General features: G+C 37.5%; 1 protein-coding gene across 2 annotated transcripts in view; it reads right to left on the minus strand.

The window, feature by feature from the left end:
- The window catches only part of fbxl17 (F-box and leucine-rich repeat protein 17), a 231,390-nt gene that overhangs the window by 150,507 nt on the left and 57,479 nt on the right, over nt 1–23,404 (minus strand). For both annotated transcript variants that reach the window (XM_053504719.1, XM_053504720.1), the window contains exon 6: nt 11,050–11,157. In XM_053504719.1, coding sequence (XP_053360694.1) covers nt 11,050–11,157 — 108 coding nt within the window. The remainder of the gene's footprint in view (nt 1–11,049; nt 11,158–23,404) is intronic.

Consider the following 23,404-nt stretch of genomic DNA (forward strand, 5'->3'; position numbering starts at 1 on the left):
CATTCAGTAGGTAAATATGAGCCATGTAAACCCTTGATCTAATCGTTTCTTATTTGATGAAATGAATATATTCTTCAAGTTCAAGTGCACATTTACACCATGTGAGAGTAATATTAGGTGACGTAAAGTTTCAGGGAGAAGGTTCTTTTTCTGTAAACTTAGTGAAAACATAACTCTCTCTCTCAGTCTTGGCTTCGGCTTTTCATCCACTGGGTCGCTGGCTGATGAAAGAGCACTGGCTTTGGCTTGCTGCTTCACATCTAACCAATTATAAATGAGACTGAATTCTTGTAACCAATTATAACACAGAATAAGAATAATAAAAAAAAAATGGAAAGCCTAACCTCACCTCAAAGGTTGGAGAAAAATACTTCTATTACTTTTTCTTTTGGTATATTTCCACCAGATTCAACCCTTCACAGTGGACAAAACCACTTTGCGGCTGTGAAAATAAGTTCTAATCTGATTAAAAGTATTAAGCATGTAAATGCGCATCTTATCGAATCACTGTTCATGTAAACAGTTAATATGGAATCCCTAATTGAAAAAATTTCAGTCGGACTAAAATAATATTCTTTATCTAAACATAGCTTCTGCAATCCTGTGTAGCTTGTGGTGTTACCAAATGTCATTGACTAACACACACACACACAAACAAAATAATCTTGTGGTGCTCACACATTCTGTCTGCAAAAAATCACTGTGACCTATTGTGGAGGCACAAAATGCAAGCAGTTCAAATTTTCTGCAAAATCTGTAATATATTGTGAAGGAATCCTTCAATTGTGAACCATGTACTTTCTGCACGTTTATCTGAATTATTTCAAAAGTGTGAATGATTCTGTGTCAAAAACTGACCCGACTAACTGAATCGACCTCAATTGCATTGCATAATTAACTAAATCGCACTGGCTGCTTATTTACTCCATTCTGACATTAATCATTGCGATCGAGATTGTGTGCGTTTCACGCATTTTCTGCAGCTTCACGCAGGCGATAAGGGTCAAACATAAATGTATACCATGTTTGAAAGTACTTGTGTAATTTATAGTACAGTGGAACCCAGGATTGTAGGTAACGCGGTTTTCGAGTGTTCCGCAAGACGAGCAAAGACTTTTAATACATTTTGACTTGAAAAATGAACAAGTCTTGGTTTACAAGTTCCAAGTATTATGTATCACACATTTACTTCTTGTTTTGACGCCGAGCGTCACATGATCACAACTGAGCCAACGTTATTTCTCTCCCTTGTGCTGCGAAATTGTGGGTAATCGTCTTCCCTGCTGGGTCCTAGTGAGCAACTCTCACTGGTATAATCAACATCGGTACACACGTGTACTGTTTACTGTAACACTACTGTAACACTTTGTGTCTGTATGCGTGTGTGTACAGCGCGCATGTAAAGCGAAAGCAAGTCTCATTAGAAATCCATTTTCTCTCTCTGCTCAAGGCTCAGCCTGCTCTATTTGTCTGTGTGCTTTGCATTATTGGACAACGTGGTTAATTGGTATTATTTTTACTTTACAGCAGTGATTCCGTTAGTGTGTTGCTCAATTGACTGTCATTAGAGAGATTTCTTGTTTATTTTTCCCGATAAAACAGTGTTTCCGTTGTGTGCGCATGTGCGTGAAAAAAGTGGAGAGGGGGAGGGGCTCCTTACTTTTGCTTCACACGCACACACACAGCGCCTGCGAGCACAAACGGAAACAATTATCTCTTGTTTTTTTTTTGTTTTTTTTTGTTTGTTTTTTTAGATAAAGTGCGGTATTTTGTGTGAATTATTATTATGTATTTATTTTTTGGGCTGTGGAACGAATAATTTGAATTTCCATTATTTCTTATGGGAAAATTGAATTTGGTTTACAAGCGGTTTGGAATATGAGCCCGCTTCCGGAACAAATTATGCTCGTAATCCAAGGTTCCACTGTATTTAAATAAAGAAAACAAGATAAGAAAAGCTGCCTGCCTCCTTAAGCCTTTAACCTTAACTGTGCGTGTGTGTGTGTGTTTGAATTACAACTTTATGTAATATTGAATGATAGTATTATGCATCTGCTTATGTATTTACAATACAACAAAGTATTGTAAAAGAACTCAATAAGCATCTGACACTCATGGACCCTCATACACAATTGTACACAAAAGTAAACTGAGATGATCACTATGTAAGAAGCAGGTCAGTTTTTTACATCTGACAGTCACTGCAGGAGAATGCAATTATTATAGCACTCTAAGACCTTAATGTTTTTTTTTTTTTCTCTACTGAATAGAACTTCATAAAACAGCTTCCTCGAAATGCAGACTCCTGCTGCAGCCAAGCTGTTCTATATTTGCTCTCCAGGGAGCTCACGATGTTCAAAATGTTCAAACAAATCCGGCCACCAACTTCCTCTGCATTCAAATCAGTGTCATGCCCCCCATCCCCCCCTCCTTCTTTTTGGCTAGATTAGTACTGATGTGATTTTACGGAGCACTGATACAGAGGCATCTTCCACTTCATCAAGCTTCTAGGGAAGGAGTTTGAGGAATCGTTAATTTCTCTAGTGTGCCAGAGAAAAGGGCTCTGGCAGATGATGTTGGCAGGGGAACCCGCTTGATAGTGGCGTGCTGCTCCGATTTGGCTGCCGGCGTGTGTAATTATTCAATGTGTTAATAAAAACACAAGGAAACTTGTGAAATGCAGCTGTTCTTGAGCCTGCCCTGTGCAAGACGCTACCTCGCTAAATTTATGATTACCCTAGGATTTGACGATAAGCCGCAATGGGCATATATTAACTCTTAGTTTCATAATACATCATGACACAAGGCAGGAATAAATAAGTTGAAGCCAGCAAAAAGGTCTACTTTCAGTCATTAAAACAGAGGTTAAAAAAAGAAAAAAAGGTGGAGTCTCTACTTCCTGGCTGCTTATGTGCCGAAAGCTCCAGGCGTCAAAAATTCCCGGAGGTCTCCTAGCAAATAAAAGAGAGAGAGCAAGCCTATTCCAAAATCGATACTAACACAATCACATGATGCAGAAAGTGTTCACTGCAGTTCATCCAACCTTGATTCGAATGATTAAGAGAGCTACATGAAAATCAATAATATAAAAAGAAAAACGGCATGTCAAACACCTACGTCCAAGCAAAATATGACAGATCCGTGTATGAAGAATGGATTAATAAACTTGAATCAATGTTATTTTGGGCACTAAAATGGTGCCGGGTTTGTTTTTGTCACTCTCTTTTACCAAAGCAAGCATTGCTTTGCTTAAACCTTGCCTAAAATGTGTTATATGGAAAGCATGAAGTAGAAAAATATAAACTAATTATATATTGCTACGTTGTCGTTGACAAGGGAACTGTGGAAGCAGTTTGAAAACATAGCTTTAAAATATTTAAACTGCGGCACGCATGATAAAAAGCTCCAGTCAAAAAGCAGCCAATGTCCACATCCAGGACGTGACAGAATTTATTTGCTGCTGCAAAGACATTAAATAATGGTGTTAGAAGAGCAAGGCGGGCCAAACATATAAAATGTCCACTGGTGTGAGGATCCCAGAAGTGACTAAATGTTCCCACTTACACTAACGATGATGATGGTCTCCACCAGGTAAATACCATATAGATTTACAGCTCTGACGGAGAAGACTTTGGGTGTTAAAATGTTTAATAATATAGCTTATAATTATAATGTAAGCCTACTAAGCGTTTACACAAATCTACACTATAGTACACATCGGGACAGGTTAAACAGCGTCCCACCCTTTATATCAGCTGCTTAACAATTATTTATTTTTATAAATAACCATACTTCTTACACTAATTACAGTATATCTTTTAGGGGCCGGTTAAACAATGATTATATTGGAGATAGACTTGCATGTATTTTTTGTATTTAATTTTGTGTAAAAACTTAATTAAAATCATCTGATCATATCATGTCTCAGTATTAGAGAAATACAACCTCAGACTAACAGCAACATAAATGTTTTTTTTTTTTAACATGGCCTCTAGAATACCCCGATACAGAGTGGTTCATAGTCTACTTAATGACTGCAAAGAGCCCAGGTCCTGTGGCTGCAGACCAAGCCCAAACCATCACTCCTCCACCACTTTCCACTGTTTCTTTCCACTGTTAGCATGGTGGTACCACACACCTGAATGCTCCAGACCAGTAAAGTGCCAAAACCTCTGCTTTTATGGCGGTCTGCACACCTGCTGATAATCAACTAATCAAAGACTGATGATTAGCAGCATCTGGATGCAACTTACCCTTTTACATCGAGTGTAGGCTGTAATGTAATACTTTGTAGAGTCCACATGTTTTTTTTTTTCCTTTGGATTGTCTTTTTGTTGTATAAATAATACCACGTTAAAAAAATATACATGTTATTCATCTGAGGTGGTATTTGCCTAATACTAAGACCTGCTACGGTCTGGTGATTTTTATTATGTTTTTACACCAAAAAAAAAAAAAACATAAAATTAAAAGTGGGGGTACTAACTTTTACACATGACTGTATATAAGTAGTTCCATTAATTTGCTTGGCTTTATACTGTAAATGTCGCACAAGTAAACTTGGTCACAGACTATATAAGAACTGGACAAACCCTCATTGATGTCACTAGCTAGCTAGCTTAGCTTCAGGTCAGCTAAATGCAAAGGTGGCTAACATTAATTTAAATCATAAGGTGACTCTGCATTTGATTAAACTCATACCCTACATGTTGTCCCCTGCCAACTACAACATACATGTTAAAATACACCAATTACAGTTAGCCGGTTGGCTAGAGTAAAGCATAGCAGAGCGCTAGGTGTTTAACACGTGCAATGCAGCTCTCATACAAATAGGCCACACTGCTTTTAACACAGGGGTCTATTTGGGATTGACTCACTTTTTCCTAGTGGTTATTCGAGGAACTGCACTTTTTGGCACTTCCACATTGGACCCATTTTGCAGAACCGGAGGTGGCGGAGGATCAAAAATTAGAACTACAACAGCCACTAATAGAGGTCCACTGACATGGTAATCATGCTGCCGTGTGCTCTACTGCAATCATGATCCATTGTAATATATAGTATGAATATCAGGAGAGCAAAAGGGAGATTACGAAGTGAATAATGTATGTACATTAAAAATAAGTGCACACCCTAGTGACCCCATTTCCCATGCAAAAAACGCAAATGTGCTAATTTCAGGTCTTTTGTGTGGTTTCTAAGTCGGGCTTGACATTTTGCTGAAACCTGGCAAACCTGGTCAGTGATATTGGCTCTTTTGCCTGCACCATAGAGTTGATGAAATACACACCTGCTATATTAAACAGTATTTTTTTTTTTTTTTTTTTTGCATTTCAGACTGTCTTTCCTGAATGTCTATGTTGCTGTCTCCCTTCTCCACATTTCAATGGAGTATTGAAATACATTTCATGTATTTTTAAAAGGGGGAACAGCAAGTAATTACAGGACTAACACTTTGAATGTTGAACATTGATCTGTGTTAAGGGAAATAAAATGGAAAATACACAGAATTAATGGTTAGTTTCGCTAGTACTGTTCGCATATAAATATGATCTACAAACTCTTTTAGGGCAAGAGATCACACTGAAATGTTATATACAAAAAAAAGGGAAAGATCAAACATGAGTAAAAGCCCACAAAAGCTTGTACACTGCACTCAGTGTTTCTAAGAAGCGAGCTGGGCTTGTGTGACAAACTGCTGCTATCAAATTATTATAAACAGGCATGTATGTGATCATAGAAAGAATGTTCTACCCCTACACTCAGAGGCAGTTAGGACTTTCATTCAGCTTAAAATCTAACCGACACCAGAGCATGCAGTGTCTGTATTATTTCCAGGCAGAAACCATGTCTGTGTCACACATGGTACAGAACTTGAGTGTAAAAACATGCTATGTGCAAACATCTATATCACTCTGTGTGGTGTTATACAGTTAATGCCTCATAATATATAAATGCTTACTTGCTTTCACAAAATTGTTCCTTTTACTAGGCTCTTTTTTCCAGTTAGTTTCATTAAGACTATAATCACCTGGAAATTTGTTGTGATATGGATTGTATTATAATAAGACTATTATATACCTATCATTTTTTTAAATACATTATCAAATGCTTTTCTTCTTACCATAATTATAAATAATGGGTGTTTAAGATGTTTTTTTGTAATCTCTAAAGACTGTTGTGTACAAATGTTGCAGGAGATCAGAAGTTACCGAAATACTCAAATCAGTCTGTCTCCAACAACCCAGTCCTGGTCAAAGTCACTGAGATCACATTTCCATTCTGATATTTGATGTGAACATCTTTTCTGCTAGAGTAAATAGAAAAATCATGTGACAAAGGCATTACAAAGTATATGGCCAGATGATTGTGGATAACACGCCGGCAGGGCTCCCTCTGTCCAGTTTGATAAGAGATTCTGGCCTCTGATTCCAGCAGGGCTTTGGCTAGGTCACATGATCAGTTTCTCATTGCACAAAACCATACAACACAAAAAAACCCCAAGTAAAGATTTATTGAGAAGAAATCCACCAAGACCTCATGAGCCACATCAGCCGGGATCGGGGCAGTACTTTCATCCTTTGAGGACCCTCTCCTTTCAGTCATTTTTAGAAATATATTACACTCCTAAAGATTACAGAGAGACAGTCAAAGAACACAATATTTTACACATAAATGAATTATGTCCTGCATTGTGTTTTTGCACAGTATTTCTCTCAGTTTCAAGTGTCTCATTTACTCTATTGACACACTACTTCATAACTTCTTTTTAGAAATAAATAAAAAGACAACCACGCAAATTACAAGATATATTAGTAAGGCAACAATTTATTAACAGGAGTGCTTACAATTAAAACTGTGCTTCTCTTAGATCTGTGCTTGTGATTCCCAAGCTGGCTTACTTCAGCGCCACCTCATGTGTTCTCTGCACTGCTAAAATGGGACTAAAGTATGGTGACATTTATAATAAAAGCATTTTAACAAACTTAGCTGCAGCCCCCTCTGAACTCTCTGCACCCCATCTCTTTTACGTAGGTTTAATGAATTGGCCAAGAAAGCCCCCCCCCCCCCCACTCCCCCGCTAATTTTGAAGTGCCACAGAATTCCTTTTTTTCCTTCAACCGTTGGCTGTGAATAAAATGATTAGAATAATTTCCTCCTTCTCTGGTGCCCCTGCTCCTTGCTTCCTTATCCCTTGTGTATTTTGGGGGTTATCGCTACATGCAAAGGGTGGCTCAAAGGCCGCTGGCAGCTGCAGATTCTTCTGTTTATTTTGCTTTTTCCCCAGCTAGGAACGCGAGATAAGAAACGGGTGGATTCTTTTCCAACCATTGACACATACATATACATATATTCATATACATATTAGAATTATATATATATGAGAGAAAGAGAGAGAGAAAGACCAGGGTCCTATTATAAAGATGCCCCTGAAACAGCCACTAACCACCCCCAAAACACCGGCCTCTTTATTTTCAAGTAGTGATATGTTTCAGGTCCACACTGATGAGAACTCTGCGTGGCATCTTAGCTGCTTGTGGAGGTGTTTATCCTGTTCACTAGAATTTCCCAAAGTAACTGGGCACCTCACAGCTCAGAGTTTCAGTTTGACCTTCAGTTCAGGTTTCTGTGTGAAGTTGTGCTCGTCTTCTCCTGTCCACTTGGAGCTCCTCCTGGATCTCCAATTTCTTCCAGCTCCTAAAACCACGTCGTGGTTATGTATGGGCTTATGCGTGATGGGTATATGTACATGTACCGTTATTTTTTTACCGTATTATTATACATCATTTCCCCAGGATGGGCTCTGCGTCCTCTGCATCCCTCACTACGATTAAGCACTTACTAAAGATGAATGTGGTGAAATATATTCAAATTTTAGGCAAAAACCTTAAAATTCTATTGTCAGGGTCGATTAGCCTTGTTAACATCAGGCAAACACAGAGAGCCGTCCCTGAGAACGCACGGCTTGGCTCACACTCTTACCAGAGAGCTCTTCATTTTGTCTGATCACTATACAAGAACTAAAGCAGACTCAAATAAAGAACAGAGCTGGCAAAGATAAGAGAACAGAAAATCTGTTATTACTGTCGCAGACATGATGCTTTTAGAAAATGCTTCTTGGACTTTTGTTTTTGCTTTCCTTTTTATCAAAAATTTTTTTTTGGCTTTTCCATCTAAGCATAATATCAGAATTCCAGAGGGAGTGTGTGAGATTGATGGGTAAGTGAAGTCAAGGCAGAGCCATTAAGATGAAGAGCCATCTAAAACATCCCGAAAGAACAAAGTGAAGGGTTTTTGGCTTAAGCTGCCTGTTCAAGACGCTTTCACAGACCGTGTGATAATCACTTCCAAATGACGGAGGTATGTGTGGTAGACTGAAGAGGGGGAGATGCTTAGATATATTAAATCTCTGTGTGCCAATGCAAAGCTCCAAGCAAAGAACAGTCTAATCACATTGCTCCCACCCTACCTTTAATACATACATACATTATATATATATATATATATATATATATATATATATATATATATATATATATATATATATACACACACACACATCTGTATTTGATCTAACAGGATAGATGAGCCCTGGCAGTGACCTTGCAAAAGAAGAAAGTGAAAGCATGTAGGCATCAAGTTAAACGGAGAGGGTCTTCATAATTTGCCAGCTGCCTCGGCTCTGTCCGTCCACACACCTCTGACAGCACACATTACCCATGTATGACCTCTCCAGAACTCGTCTCTGCGGTGCCACTTAATCTCCTCTGTGAGATACAAAGGAGCAAGAACACACTCAGGAAGCAAAATCAACATCCGTCCAACTTTTCATGCTCCATATCCATTACAAAAACCCGAGATGAAAACACACATCAATAAATTCATTAATACAGCTATAAAGACTCGCAATACTCAGAACAGACAGGACGGTGATTTATTTTCTCCGTGTTGCGACAACGGATCGAATTCCCCCGCTCTCCTGTGGGAAAATGTGAACAGACATCCATCACAGCAGGGCTGGAAAACAATCATGCTTCTCAGCAGATATAAAAAAAGGCCACTAAAGTAAAAGCAGCAAAAATAAAGAAATTTGTCTTCATCGCTTAAATTGGACATGTCCATGTCTACAGCAGAGCTCAATGTATCTGCTTAAACCCCTTCACTCAACCCAGATCTATGCCACACTTAGGAAGCTATACTTAATGCAAATTAAAAAGAGCGATATAAGAAGTTAATAAAAAGTAATAGACCTCTTTTCTGATGAAAATCGTTTCAAAGCGTGAGGTGACAGTTGTGATTATAAAGGCAGGTAGGATCCCCGGCCCGGAGAGTCATCAAAAATTCCATTCCTGAATGAGACTCATTTCTGGGGATGATGATGGATGAGACTGATGGCAGACTTGAATGATAGTGGCGAGAGATCATTAAACAGCTAGAGAAAGGTAAAGGCTTATTTATGAGATCTGAGAACGTGTCAAATGGAGGATTTGCTCTCCAAACTGGTACTGGAGTATAGCAAGGGCAGAGTTAAAGTCCCGTATTGCCTTCTGCATCAACATTGCATGTTTGCATGTCTTAAACTAAACACTTATTGGCCTTTGAATTGTTCACTTTGTGCTTAGGTGAGAACAAAAGCACCTGCAAGAACTTGAATAAAAAATCCTTCTTCTTCTTTGTCTTTCGGCTGTTCCCTTTCAGGGGTCGCCACAGCGAACAATCTGCCTCCATCTAACCCTATCCTCTGCATCCTTTTCTCTCACACCAACTAACTTCATGTCCTCTCTCACTGCATCCATAAATCTCCTCTTTGGTCTTCCTCTAGACCTCCTGCCTGGCTGTTCCAACCTCGGCATCCCTCTACCGATATATTCACAATCTCTCCTCCTCTCCTAAAAACAAATCCAAATCCAAATTATATATTGAGCAATATTAACGTTTTCTTCTTGTCTTTCAGACTCGTTCTCATTATTTAGAGCTGTTCCATAAACAGAATGGAAAATAATCTGTTATATCCGAGGTTGGGGACGGAGGGGCGGTCTGGACTGTGATCTGCTGAATAAAGCAGGTCCCTCTGGTGGAGAGCAGGCTTATTTCCCATTCCGAGCTCACCACCAAATGAAATAGAAATAAAAATCCGGAAATTAATGCGATGCATGGTCGATGTGCGACCTCATTTCAATAATTGTTATGCTACATAAATGCTGCCACCAGGTGAATTATAGAATGTAATGATATTTTTAGGAACTTTCTATGACAATGAGACATGCAGCGGTTTATTTTCAGCAGTTTATGCTCAAGGCTGAGCTTTCCGCAATGTCTAGCTCAGGTAGGCGGTGTGTGCATTGCGCACAACTTTCACTTTCGGTACACGACGTTCTATTACTGTGTGAACAGCGATTTGAAGGATTTGTGAATAAACACGCTGTAACAATGAAACCAATATTATTTCCATTAAGACATAATACATGTTATAATCTAAATAACTACAGCTTTTCAGGCACACTAATAAATGTGACTTTACTGGTAAGCTGGAACTTTTGCAACTTGTTTAGTCTGTGTTATTAATCGTGGACACCATGTGAGAAGAGAGCATGGGGACTCATACACACACATCTTATCATTCCCATTTAGACAATTACAGCTCTGCATTTGATGCGACCATAAGGGAGATATCTTCAACCACGGAATCTGCTCTCATTAGCATGGTAATGCACAACCAGCAGGGTGTTCTCACTGCTTCTATGTTTTACGATTCACCTCATTACACTCTAATGAGATTTAAAAGTAAAGGAAAAAACTTCAACCAGAGTTTGAGTAATCTGTGAGGAAGGGTTTAGCATTGGTTTGGAGGCAGGACTCCGAACTCTTCTGATTACCAATTTCTATTAGCTTCTTTGTGCATGTAAGTAATGTGAGCAAGTGTGTGAAAATGAATGTGTTTGAAACCTGACATAAAATTAACCATGGTTTTAAGTGTGACCAACAGATGCGTGTGGTCCAGAGTGTTGATTGGTGAAGACGGTTGAGATTTGCCGTAACATCACTCACCCTGGTGAGGTGTATAACTCCCTGTGAAGTGACCGAGCAGCCCATGAAGCCCACAAACTGCAGCTCTGGACAGTGTTCTGCAAACGCCTGCACTGATCTGTCAGTTACCTGCAAGCAAAAAGAAGATACGAAACATTAGGCATGAAATGTGATCCACACACAGCTGTGAATCACTGATGAACTGTTGATTCGATTAGTTTTTTTTTTTTTTTGGAGATTCAATAGTATTTAAACTTTATTGTCCGATTAATCTCAAACCTGTTATTTCATACAGGTTTTGAATTTTAAACGTGTAACATGTGTTGTTGATTGCTTAAATGTCATGTCATGCAAAGCAATATATATTATTATTATAATTTTTTTTTCCCCTGCCAAGCTTCTGCCCAACTCTCCAGGGGCCTAAAACTCAAAAGAAAAAGATGCAATACTCAATTTTAAAATACAAGCATTTCCAGATGTTTCTATATGCTACAAATATTGTGGTCATTTTTTAAAGAAATTTGTCATTTAATACAAGTTCACCGAAATATTTTAAAAAGTGTAAATCAGTTGTGATCCAACAAAAACACACGTATCAATATCCTAAAATACAAGTTTGTAATTTTCCCACTCTGACATATGTAAAACAAACAAACAAACAAATAAATAAATGTGTAACTGAGCACACAGACCTACACCTCAGATGTATACCCGCAGTGAACAAAGACAGAAAGGCTGTGAAGTCCCACACTGTCTAGGGCAAAAAGAACAAAGGCACTAGGTCAATTCCAAGTGCTGAGTGATAGACAGAGCTGAAAGCAGAAAGGCAATGTGGAGCTCACCCCACCTCTTTCACCCTGCTATGGGTGTCACTGTCTATAAATCTGAAATCAATCTGCACTGAGCCACACAATTGGTGCTGTGCGGTGGAGATCCAAAACTAATGGGAGGAGAAAGAACAGAAGGAGGTTGGAAGAAAAATCAGACAGCGAGACAAAGGCAGGGAGAAAGTAAAGAACAGACGTACAGACAGAGAACAGGGAGTAAGGAAATATTAGCTGTGTTTTAACACCCCTGGCCTCTCCATCAGTACAGTCAAAACACACCCAGTGCTTTCAAGTTCAGCAACACTGGCCTCAGAGCAGAAGAATAGCTGCGTGATTAACGGTAATGATGAAAAGTGCTTTTAATGCATCAACCCTGTTGAACTCTGATCTAAGGGATTTAAAACAAAGCATAAATGTAGCCTGGTTTTATACAGTTAAGAACTTTAAATTGGTCAAACGTACCAAAGAAATCCCCAATATGGACTGTATACCAACATAGTGCGATCAGATAATTGTACTAGAAAAAAAGAATATTATTAAAGATCCTTATAAAAGTATAAAAGTCTAGTGTGATTTCTGAATGCTAGCAAGAAACATTTTATGACAGTTTTCTGATATTCTGTAATAGACTTCTCTCTTTCCGACACACACATACACACACAAATAAACAATACCTGCCTTTTTCATATTCAGGCAAAAAAAAAAAGATTTTCATAAATATAGCTCAATATCTTCAAGCATATATCACAAATGTGTCGATTTGCCATTTGTAAATATAAAGGCAAAAAAAAAGCTCAAGCAAACAGCACAAAAATGTCCCTTTTTTCTTTCTTTTTTTCCTTCTGCTTGTTTACATTTGTGCAGCAGACAGATGAGGACTGAGGTAAAATACACACATTTGGAAAAATGTGTTCCTTCAGATTTTGGCAAAAAAAAAGAGAGACTGGAAAAAGTTTGTTTATAAAAGAAAGCACTGTATTAATAAGAACATTTAAGGAAAATGTGCCATAAGCAGACTTAATCCTAAATCCAGCAGGAGTAAGTGTACATATTAAACATTTAGTCAGTAAAAGTAAAGTGACTTTTATTGTCATTTCAACCATACAGCTCTAACACGAAAGGCAACAACGTTCCCCAGAACCATGGTGCTACATAAAACAACACACAACTACATAAGGATAAACATAATTACATTTTCTAAATAGAGAATAATAGGAATAATGCAAAGATGCAGTGCAGTTCTGACTATTACACAGCTGTACGATTCTTTAAAGATTTAGCATTTTTTAAATGTGACTAGTATTAAATTAAAACACTACAGAAGAACTGCTGGTATTGGTAGCATTTTTTGTTTTTCGATTCAATACCACTAATATTTACTGCCTAAATTGTCTCAGGCAGCTATATTTCTAGCAGTTTTTGAAGTATTAACACTACTAAAAGTTATTAATAATTTCTGAAATGCTAAATACTAAAACTGCAAAGCTTCAGATCAACACTAACTAACTACACTATCTTAACATTAACTTAAAAAAAGTAGATGAGAAAAAGAAGAAGAAGCAATATTCTCACAAAAAGTGAGTATTTAAGAAAGATGCATCAACTGAATTTATCAATGTTATATAATTTTAAGTTTTACCTAAAAAACTTCAAAAGTCTTAATCGAAAACTGACACAACTATTCAATTAACCCTTAAATCTTGAGCACCACAGATCCGTGCCAGAAACACAACAAAAAAACAACAATAACAAAAAACACCTTATGTGGAAGTCCTAGTGGTGTGGGCGGATGGGGAAGGCTTCACATGTCAAACTGTGAATGCCATGTAGAACCAAAGTTATCTTTACTTTTAAAATGCATAAATTTTACAGCTACTGAAAAATGGAAATAAACTCACAAAATACTTATGTTGTTGTTATTATTATTATTAGATCATAGAAACAACTAAAAAAACACTTAATCATGTGTCTGAAGTATTTTTTTTGTTTGTTTTTGTGCAGACATGTTCAAACTGTTGCAATGAAATCAATTTTATCATATTGCCTAAACTGTGCAAAGAAAAAAAAAAAAAACTCACTCTTTACTGCACAATCCTGAAGCCTGTATATACTCATTTATAACATTGTAATGTAAAAAACAGCTTAAGTGCTCTATGTTTTAAAGGTTAATTAAATCAGCTAAAGAAAGATGGATTGAATTGCACAAATCCAGTTGTTTGGAGGCATGTTCAGAGTTAAGAGGATGTCCTGCTCTGCATGTTGTATATGTAGGATTTTCTGAAAGGCTTTTACTTCACTGGGTTTACTGTACTAGCTAACACAATTGTACAAGAAGCCATAAACCTGTAAAACAACAACCTAAAACATCTTCATTTAATTTAAATGAGGTTGACGCACAGGATTAAGCAATATTGCAAGTTTGAGTGCCAGTTATACTGAATATATGTCACATATGCTTGTGATTTTGGCCACAAGAAGAAGCCCACAAATGCAGCTATTTAAAAATAGATTTATATTCTTAATATTGTGACAACAGCCCTTAATCCCTCATATATGTACCAGAGCCTAAAAGCAAGCTGAAGCGCTGACCTGCTCTGCTGCTCAGTGGAGAACATTTTTTACCTCCTGTTTGCCGAGTGTGAAATTAATTGTCTTGTAAAACAGCATGCATTTAACCATGTTAAACATGAGTCCACATTTAGTGCTTAGGACTGACATTTCTACTACTGCCTGCAAGTTTATGGGATAAGGAATGGCTCTGTGCACAGCACATGCACACCAGGGTAGTATGATGATGTAATTACATCATCCATATTTCCAACAGCTTTTCTTCTGGCTCCAATCAAGATTTCGCCCAAATACATAGCATAACCAGTACTTACTGCTACCCAGAAGGCAAGCATGACTGTTTACCGTAAGCAATTGATTTAATGCAACCAAAGTCGAAACTTTACACAAAACATGACAAATCACATCCTGGATCACTGATCATTAGATGTTGAACCATTTCTATGCGGTGTTTCATTTCTGTGGTTTATGGTTATGCCTTCTATATTTTTCTTCAAACACATCTGCTAACTTGAACAAAGAGCACATCTGGCTTTAATTCAACATCTCTGTCTCATTACTCTAGAATTAACAAGCTCCACAGACCAAAACCATAGACTTAACAATTAACCAAGACAGAGCGATGACGGATTTAGAGCGATTGCCTGAACATTGACATGCAAAAAGAAAAATGTTCAAAAACCAGCAAAGACAGAGTTGACCTTAAAGAAAAATGAAGAAAGATAGCTGTGTAATCGAGTTGAAGGAATCAAAACAGATCACTCACCCTCAGATCTATAGTATGTCCTTCACTGCAGTTACGGCAGCACCATAAAATATAGGAATTAGGATTTTAAACTAAATTTTTATTTAAGAAAAGTGCTTTATTCCTTTTCTTTTTCACACTAATATCAATAACACAGCACAATAAACAAACAACTGGAAAAATGTGTGGCGTTTTATTGTATGAGCTCTTAAAGTGTGGAACACACGAACCACCTTATTTCATCTGTCTGTTATTGTACAACTGTCTATTTTTTTTTTAAAGAGCCACCCTAAATAAAAACTAAAATAGTGCAATATAATAATTACTAAATATAATACATACTAATAATTGCTTTTGTTGTTATTATCATTAGTTTTATTTTTAGGTAAATTTAAGGATCCCATATTTTATTATTTTTTTAACCACTTAACAAAAATGGGTGCGCTAGCTGAAATACACCTCAGATAATGCATTATACTATACACTATAATAATACAAACATATAGTAACTGTTAAAGTGTCTACGTACATAAGTGACTGCTGAGCCACACCCTGTGGAAAACAGCAGAGCTGAGCAAAAAGTCAGGAGAAGGTATCTTCCTATATGAGGTCAAAATAGAGGAAGACTAAACTAAATGTCTAAAATGACTAAAACCTTCATTTGTGTATTAAATTCTAAACTTAATTTCCATCACACATTGTTCTTTGAGGAAGTAACAGAGAACCTACAATATTTTAAATGCCTATTATACGGCTTTCTGTGGTCAGGACAGCTCTTGCAAAAAGAGCGATAAAGAGCTATAACAGAACAGCAACGTTTCCTTAACAGCCGATCTTCATGGCCTATCGTATGCTGGTCTAAAGTTACAACCTGATCTACACTTCACTGTGTCATTTTCTGTCTGTGTGTTGGGCAATCATTAAACCCCCAAGCCCAGCAGTCCCTCTAACCTTGGATAACAATACAAGTAGGTATTTTCCGGGAATCAGTAGAGACCAGGTGAACTCAGTGGGCTGTTTTATGACGCCCGTTTAAGCGGCAAAGACAAAAGATCACTTGTGCTGCTTTATTGTGGCTTTTAATGAGATGGTAAAGTTGGCGATTTTCCTCACTGAAGTATATGAAAAGAAACTGCAACAAGGCACAAAAGTGCTGAGTATCCCTTTTTTCTAAGCCACTCCATCGCTTTTTCTGTCTTTATTTCCTTCCTTTCCTGCTCTCCAGGTCTTCCCACCTAAGGAGAAGAAAAGCACTCTGGGATGAGAAAATAAATAGTGCTGGATACATGGGGCTGACTGAACAAACACGCCAGGGTCCGAAGCCCAGCTAATTTGTGCAGCTTTATCAATGAGATGGATTGCCTTCGTTCTCCACGGGTCAATTGGAGGGTGATCAATCAGGTTAATTGAGCGCTTAAGCCATGTGTGAAAAGCCTCTACAGGGGAGGGATGAATGTTTGCGCCTGGAACAAGCTCACGGAAAGGCAGCGTCATTTATTAGAATGATACAGACTCATAAGGAAACTTATAATGACCACCCTAACAACTTTTTTTTTTTGCTGTTTCAAATCAAAAGGGTAGCAGCAGGCAAACCCTCTCTGACCTAAAACACAAATATCATTAATAAGGTGTTAATAAGCAGTGGGCTATGATGAGACACATACATCATTAATACTCATTATAATCTTACTGCTAGACACAAAAAAGTTGGGGTTTTATAAGGGTTTTTAAGGAAATTATAATAATAATAACAAGATATTTATTATGTTAGCTTTCACAAATGTTCCTTAATTAGATTTAATGGTTAAATTGTCTAGGCTAAAATAATAATAGTTTGAAAAAAAAAAAAAAACTCTTTCCCTTTGTGAAAGTAACTTCTATAGTTTTATTGTAATACTCACATTACTATCTGACATTGTAATCATTAGAGTATCCTAATTTTCCAAAAAGAAAGACAACCAGAGAAGATGCTAGCTTAAATTCTTCTATTAGGTTACCCCAGACGGTGTGAGGCATTAGGGTATACAAGTGCAGAAGAGCTACTGGAAAAAGTAATGGTGTTCAAGCAAATGCTGTAATTTCTCTGAAAGAAAAAAAAAAAAAACACTTAACAATGGTTTGGTTCAACAAATGGAACACATGATTCCACCTGTTCACGCAGCCTCAACATGTCTGTAAGAGTTATAATTTGTGCTATAAAGGGGTGTGTCTGCTAGATGTGTTAGAGGAGACAAGTGGAGTATACGTATAGGTGTGTGTGCGTTTGTGTTTTCCCCCCAAAGGCTTTATAGACATTTTTAGAATACGAATTCCGACAATGTAAATCTTCTCATTAGCTAGTGTGGAAACACTCCTCCCCACTCTGAACCGCAGCCCCTCCCTTCTCACACCTCAAACCAGCCATAATTATGCCACAGGGAATATTTATCAATTAACTCCACAGCACTAATTAGCAAACTCAGCAGTCGACTTTTAGCAGCAAGTAATGCCGGGGTCCTTTCCAACACAGCAGGAAGCCTGGCTGTCCTTGAACGCGCTCTGATCGCATTATTGCCTTTTGGAATAATTTTTTTAAATATTTAGCAATGCGGACTCAACGGACTAACACTTGAATAAACATTAGCTTTAAACAGGATGACTGTACTGCATTTTAATCATTTTCGTAGGCAGATCGTCGGATGCTAACAGACTTGACATTGTTTAAAGGAGACCTAATATGCAAAATTCCACAAAAATTAGCCATTTTTGGACATTCAGATGGGTCTCCAGTGTGTGTATACAAACAAAAATTTATACAATTAAATTCAATGAAATTTTATTTATATAGCGCTTTTAACAATAGTAATTGTAACAAAAAAGCTTTATAGAATAAAAAAATTATATGGAAATGAGTATGAAATGTGTGAGGACAAATACATATCTGAATTATCAGATTGCTGAGCAAATCGAGGATGACGGTGGCAAGGAAAAACTCGCCGGGATGGAAATATGAAGAAACCTTGACAGAAACCAGATTTGAAAAAGAACCCATCCTTATTTGGGGGATATCAAACAGCAAACACAGCAGATTAAGAAACACAATGTGGGGAAGTTTTGAAACATAGGTTAACTTTTTAAAGAGACCTTTTGGGGATATTGAGGAAATGTAAGGAAACAAAACACACTTTCATTTTTAACCTTTATGGATATGGCCGTATGAGTGTAAGCTGCACCATATAAACACTACATGTCAAAAAACTGCTCCCTTACTCGTGTGAGAGAGCTAAAAATGTGACAGCAGTGAGAGGAGGCTGAGCAATTCACCTTCAGTTCTGTAAAAAATTTAGTGATTAAATAGACTGTGTGCCTGGTGATAAGCAGGCTTATTCCGAGTATGAATACACAGTTAAGGGTATAATATATAACTTTTTACCCTGTCAAACTCTAGCGCTTGTGTGTTTTGAGTGTTGAGCTCCTCTCTTCGGCTTGTTCTTGCTCTTTTTTTTCTCTAACACTATGCATTTTAGATAGAAAAGTAAAAAAGAATAAGAAATTTATTATTAATAAGTCAATTACTTTTTACTTTTTGTTAAAGCATAATAAGATGAGAGATTACTTATTTTCCTGTGTGATGGTAAGAAAATTACTGGTATGGTGATATACCATATAAATCATGTACTTGCTAAACCATTTGAAAAACTTGGTTGTCATAAATCCCTTGCTGTTTGTACAGATCAGCTCTAACATTAAAAGCACTGACAGGTAAACCGAAAAACACTGATTATCTCCTAGACTGCCTGCGCCGATCTCACATGAGAGCTACTTTTGCACTATTTGCTGAAAAAAGTTCGTTCTGGTTACTGTATGATAGGAAGGTGTCAGAACCCAGAATGCATCACAATTTATTGTGTATGGAGCTGCGTAGTCACAGACTGGTCAGGGTACCCATGCTGACCTCTCTCCACTGAATACATGTGGATTGCTTTGTGTGTGCGCGCACGCATGCCACACTTACAGTACCTGGCCAGCAAAGACTCTAGGTCCTGCCATTCATGTGGATGTGACTTTGACACATATAACCTACCTGAACATCGCTGCTGACCAGTATTGCCCGATGGCAGCAGACTCATTCAGCAGAGTAATGTGCTCTGGCACACTGCACAACATTTACGAATGTTTGAATTAGCCTCTAAATTCTCCCATCTCGATCTGTGGGAAGTGCTGGAAAAATAATGCTGATCCATGGAAGCCCCACAGCACAAATTACACCTTTGTGCCAGATATCACAGCACATGTTCAGTGGTCTTGTGGAGTCCATGACTTGACGGTTTAAATTTGTTTTGATGACAAATGAGGGACCTACACAATATGTGGCAGGTGATGTTCTTGTTATGGCTGTATTGTGCTGAGCTACAAATTTGTAGATTGTTCTAATACAGCATTACAGAATTATTTTTAAATATAAATTAAAGGACTGACTCTTCTTCGCATGCTCCACATTTGATCATAAACACATCATGCTGTTTAAGACTCTGGTCAGATCCTGACTTGATCTCAATTCCTTAAAGTCATGGTCTTGGCGGAGTCTTGGTCTCAGCTTGGTAGGTCGTGACTAAAACACTATCGTTTAGCTTTTATACAAAAATACTATGAATTGTTGTGTGTCAGTCTTTTTTTTACTTATTTCTTTGATGAGATGATTGTTGTGTATAATATTAAGCTGGCAAGCTATTGAAGCCCTCTCATGCTTCTTCTCACTCACACGCTCAGTGTTGTTACCTGTAAGTGTGTAAAAGATGCGCTGCTAGAAACCTGTATTCAGGAAAAGCGACTGGTAAACTGCAGTCTGAGGGCGAATGCATGCTGCTTTTACCTTCTGTGCAGATAACACTAAAAAACATGAACCTAAATGAGTCCACATGTCCACCCTATCCAGAGCTCTGAACAGATCACACCAAAATACAGGTTTGGAAGGCCATAAAAGTTGGTTAGGATTGTGAAGCTGGACAGAAGTGTAACACAAACACCAAACCCCCTGATACACACACACGCACACACACGCACACACACGCACGCACACGCGCGCACACACACACACACGTATAGACACATGGCTGTATAAATTTTGACACTGACATCTAATAATCTATATTCAAAATTAAAACGGCTGTGACGGCAGCACCGAGGTGGACAAATTTAAGCTATTGAAAGTAACTTCACGATGCCCACGCTGTCACTTTAAACACTTCGCAAAAATAAGTACCGAGGCAGGGCATGCATAGGCCTGCTCTTGAAAGATCCAGCTGTGAATTTAAACACAATCATACCCTTATTAATGTAAACACTTGCATTAGCCCATGTGTAATATACTGTAAATCCTCAAGCTCTAGTGAAACTATAAGGTCTGTTTTAGCTCTTCTACTTATATATGCTGCTTTAATCACATTTATCTGTTTTGCTAATATTCAGCATTTTCTTTATTTCAGTTTATAATAAACAGAGGCTGCATGTTGTTGTTTTTCTACGGTATTTTATTAGTATTCTATTACATAACTGTAATCTTTTAGTGTTTACATAGATGATTTATCAACATTTACTAAATGCGTTTCCTCTTAATGAGGGCATCGTTATTGCTGGTACACTTACTCATGCTAGATGAGAAGCAATTACAATAACTGGAGGAAAGTTCCAAGGATATTGTGCGGGGAAAAAAAAAGAAATGCAGTATATTTAAAAAAAATAAAAAAATAAAACTTCAGCATTAATCTTAAAGTAGTCCAAGATCCTAAATAAAGAGTGTTTATTTACATGTACTATGCAATAAACTGAAGTTGGTGGGTGCGTTTGCAAAGAATAATTGTCTGAATTTTGTGACACTCGAAGTGGAGAGAAGGAGCGATATGTAAATAAGTTTAATGTGTGCAGTAAGTGTTTTTGTTTTTTCCCCAGAAGCCAAGGTTAGTTTCTATTGAACTTTTTTATCATAGCTAATTATTTATTCATTCATTAATCATCATCATCATCATCATCATCATCAATGTTTCTTTTGGGCATGACCTTTCCTGAACCTGAAATCTCAATCTGTCTTTACTAAGATTTTAGAAATGCACAATAATTTCCTATTCATGTCTGGTGATAGTAAAAGGCATAGCTTACTTCTTTACAATAGTTTCATCAAGGCAGTATCCATTTTCATCTTCTGCACAGTGTAAAAGTGACAGCAGCTTTATTTTCATTAAGAAAAGTGCTACCTACTTGCTTTATTTCTGTTCTTTATCACATAAAATCTGTGCAGAACTCATAATAATCACTCTGCATGTTTCTGGCATTTCATGACTCTAAGGCTTTTGAATAAACACTTCTTCTATCAGAATATATACGAACAGTTACACTTTACATGACAGGCCCATAAATCACGTTCTCAATCAACTTCCTCTAATTACAGCTCGAGCTTTATGATTCAGTGAAACAAACAGAGCTCCATGAAAAATAAAAATCACATTCTTACAAAGCCTTCTGTGTTCACTGTCTCAATCATCAGGTTCTTGTAGGTGCCCTACACACACAGACTCACAAACAATCCGTGTCGCATACTCTCTTAAGGAGTGCATTTACCGTCACTGTCCTTTAAATGATCCCCAATCTTGTTATGTGGCAATAAAAAATAAACTCCCATCCTAAATTCCAGTCAGGATAAAATTAATGACAAATAATATTTAAGACTTTATAACATGGAGTTCTCTTAAATGTCATTTACGAAGATTTAGTCTTATTTATGCTGTCCATAAAGCACACGAGATGCAGGAGGGTTTGTGGTGGACGGGTCATGTAGTAAAAAAGGTAACTGATCTGTCCTTTCTGTCCTTCCTCTTCTCTACATGGAGAGTTTGTTTTTATTCTCCCCCCACCCAAAAAAAAGGAGAAGAAGAAAAAGCCATGAGCACTTTAGTGAAGTAACAAGCAGCAAGTCAGTGCAGTGTGAGTGCACTGACAGAAACCTGGCCTGATTTCCATCTTCCAGCATCTCTCATCATGAGCAACACTCAGGAAAAAAACTGTAGAAACCCATAGTACCTGCTGCCACCTCATATTCCACAAGCGTGTGTGTGTGTGTGTGTGTGTGTGTGTGTGTGTGTGTGTGTGTGTGTGTGTGCGAAGAATGCAGCAGAATAGGATGTGCATTCTGAAAACCCCTCAGATCTTTGTTTATTTTTGGTCTTATTTCACCCTTCCTACCCTCAATCACACATCACCGCACACTTATTTCTTTTCCCTCTATTGTTACTGTCTGCCACTTACAAAAACCTAATTTCTGCCTAATTGTGATGTGTTCAGAAAACTCTCTCACACACAAACACACACACACATGCCAAAAGAAAACACTTATCAAAAGCTGACAGACCAACTATGCACTTTTGTTTGCTGAAATGAAAATGAAGCTTTGTTTCTGTCAGTGTTGTATAAATCTGCCTTCTTTCCTTTTTATTTTTATTATGAATTATCCTTTCTGTTGCCATTGAAAGCTGCACAGGAAAAAAAAAGGCTTTTTAAACTTTTTTATTTTTGTTAAGTGGTTGCACAAACTTAATTTGTCTAAACACAGCTGTATATTTTAATTAAACTTGTTTTCTATTATTATTATTATTATTATTATTTAGCTTAGTTTCATTATGTCTAACAAACAACTTCAAGTGAGCATACCTGATCATGTTCCAAAAATGAACTTTAGGTAATACTGTGGGTACAACACACGACAATTAACTAGCTGAATTACATTTTAAAAATGTTGGTGTTTTTTTTTTTTGTTGAATAAAATAAAAAAAAATTCTAAGTAAAATCTAAGCCAGTGGTTCCGATCTCTGGTCTTGGAGGTCCCCTTGCCCTGCTCATTTTTTTGTTTTGTTTTTCCAGCTACCAACATACCTGATGTAACTAATTAGCTAATTAACAGCTTTTACTGGAAGGGGGCAAATGTGGTGAAGCAGGACAGTTCCATCTACGGGCCGCCCACCACATCAAGTGATCAATATACTTGATATACAGTAGTGTTGTCAGGTTGCCACCTTAATGCCCGATTGTTTCTGAGCATTTGAAGGTGGAAGGACCTTTCTCAAGGGTCCAGCAGTGGTAAAAAGCATAAAGGGGGCAAACTAAGAAAACAAAAAAAAAAACGCGAGACATTTCATAACACAGCCGTCCTAAGGCTTTAAACGAACAACCAACAATAAATCCTGCTAACAACTCCTCCATAATTCTC

Source organism: Clarias gariepinus, chromosome 9 (genome assembly GCF_024256425.1).
Source record: "Clarias gariepinus isolate MV-2021 ecotype Netherlands chromosome 9, CGAR_prim_01v2, whole genome shotgun sequence".
In the NCBI taxonomy this organism is placed as follows: domain Eukaryota; kingdom Metazoa; phylum Chordata; class Actinopteri; order Siluriformes; family Clariidae; genus Clarias; species Clarias gariepinus.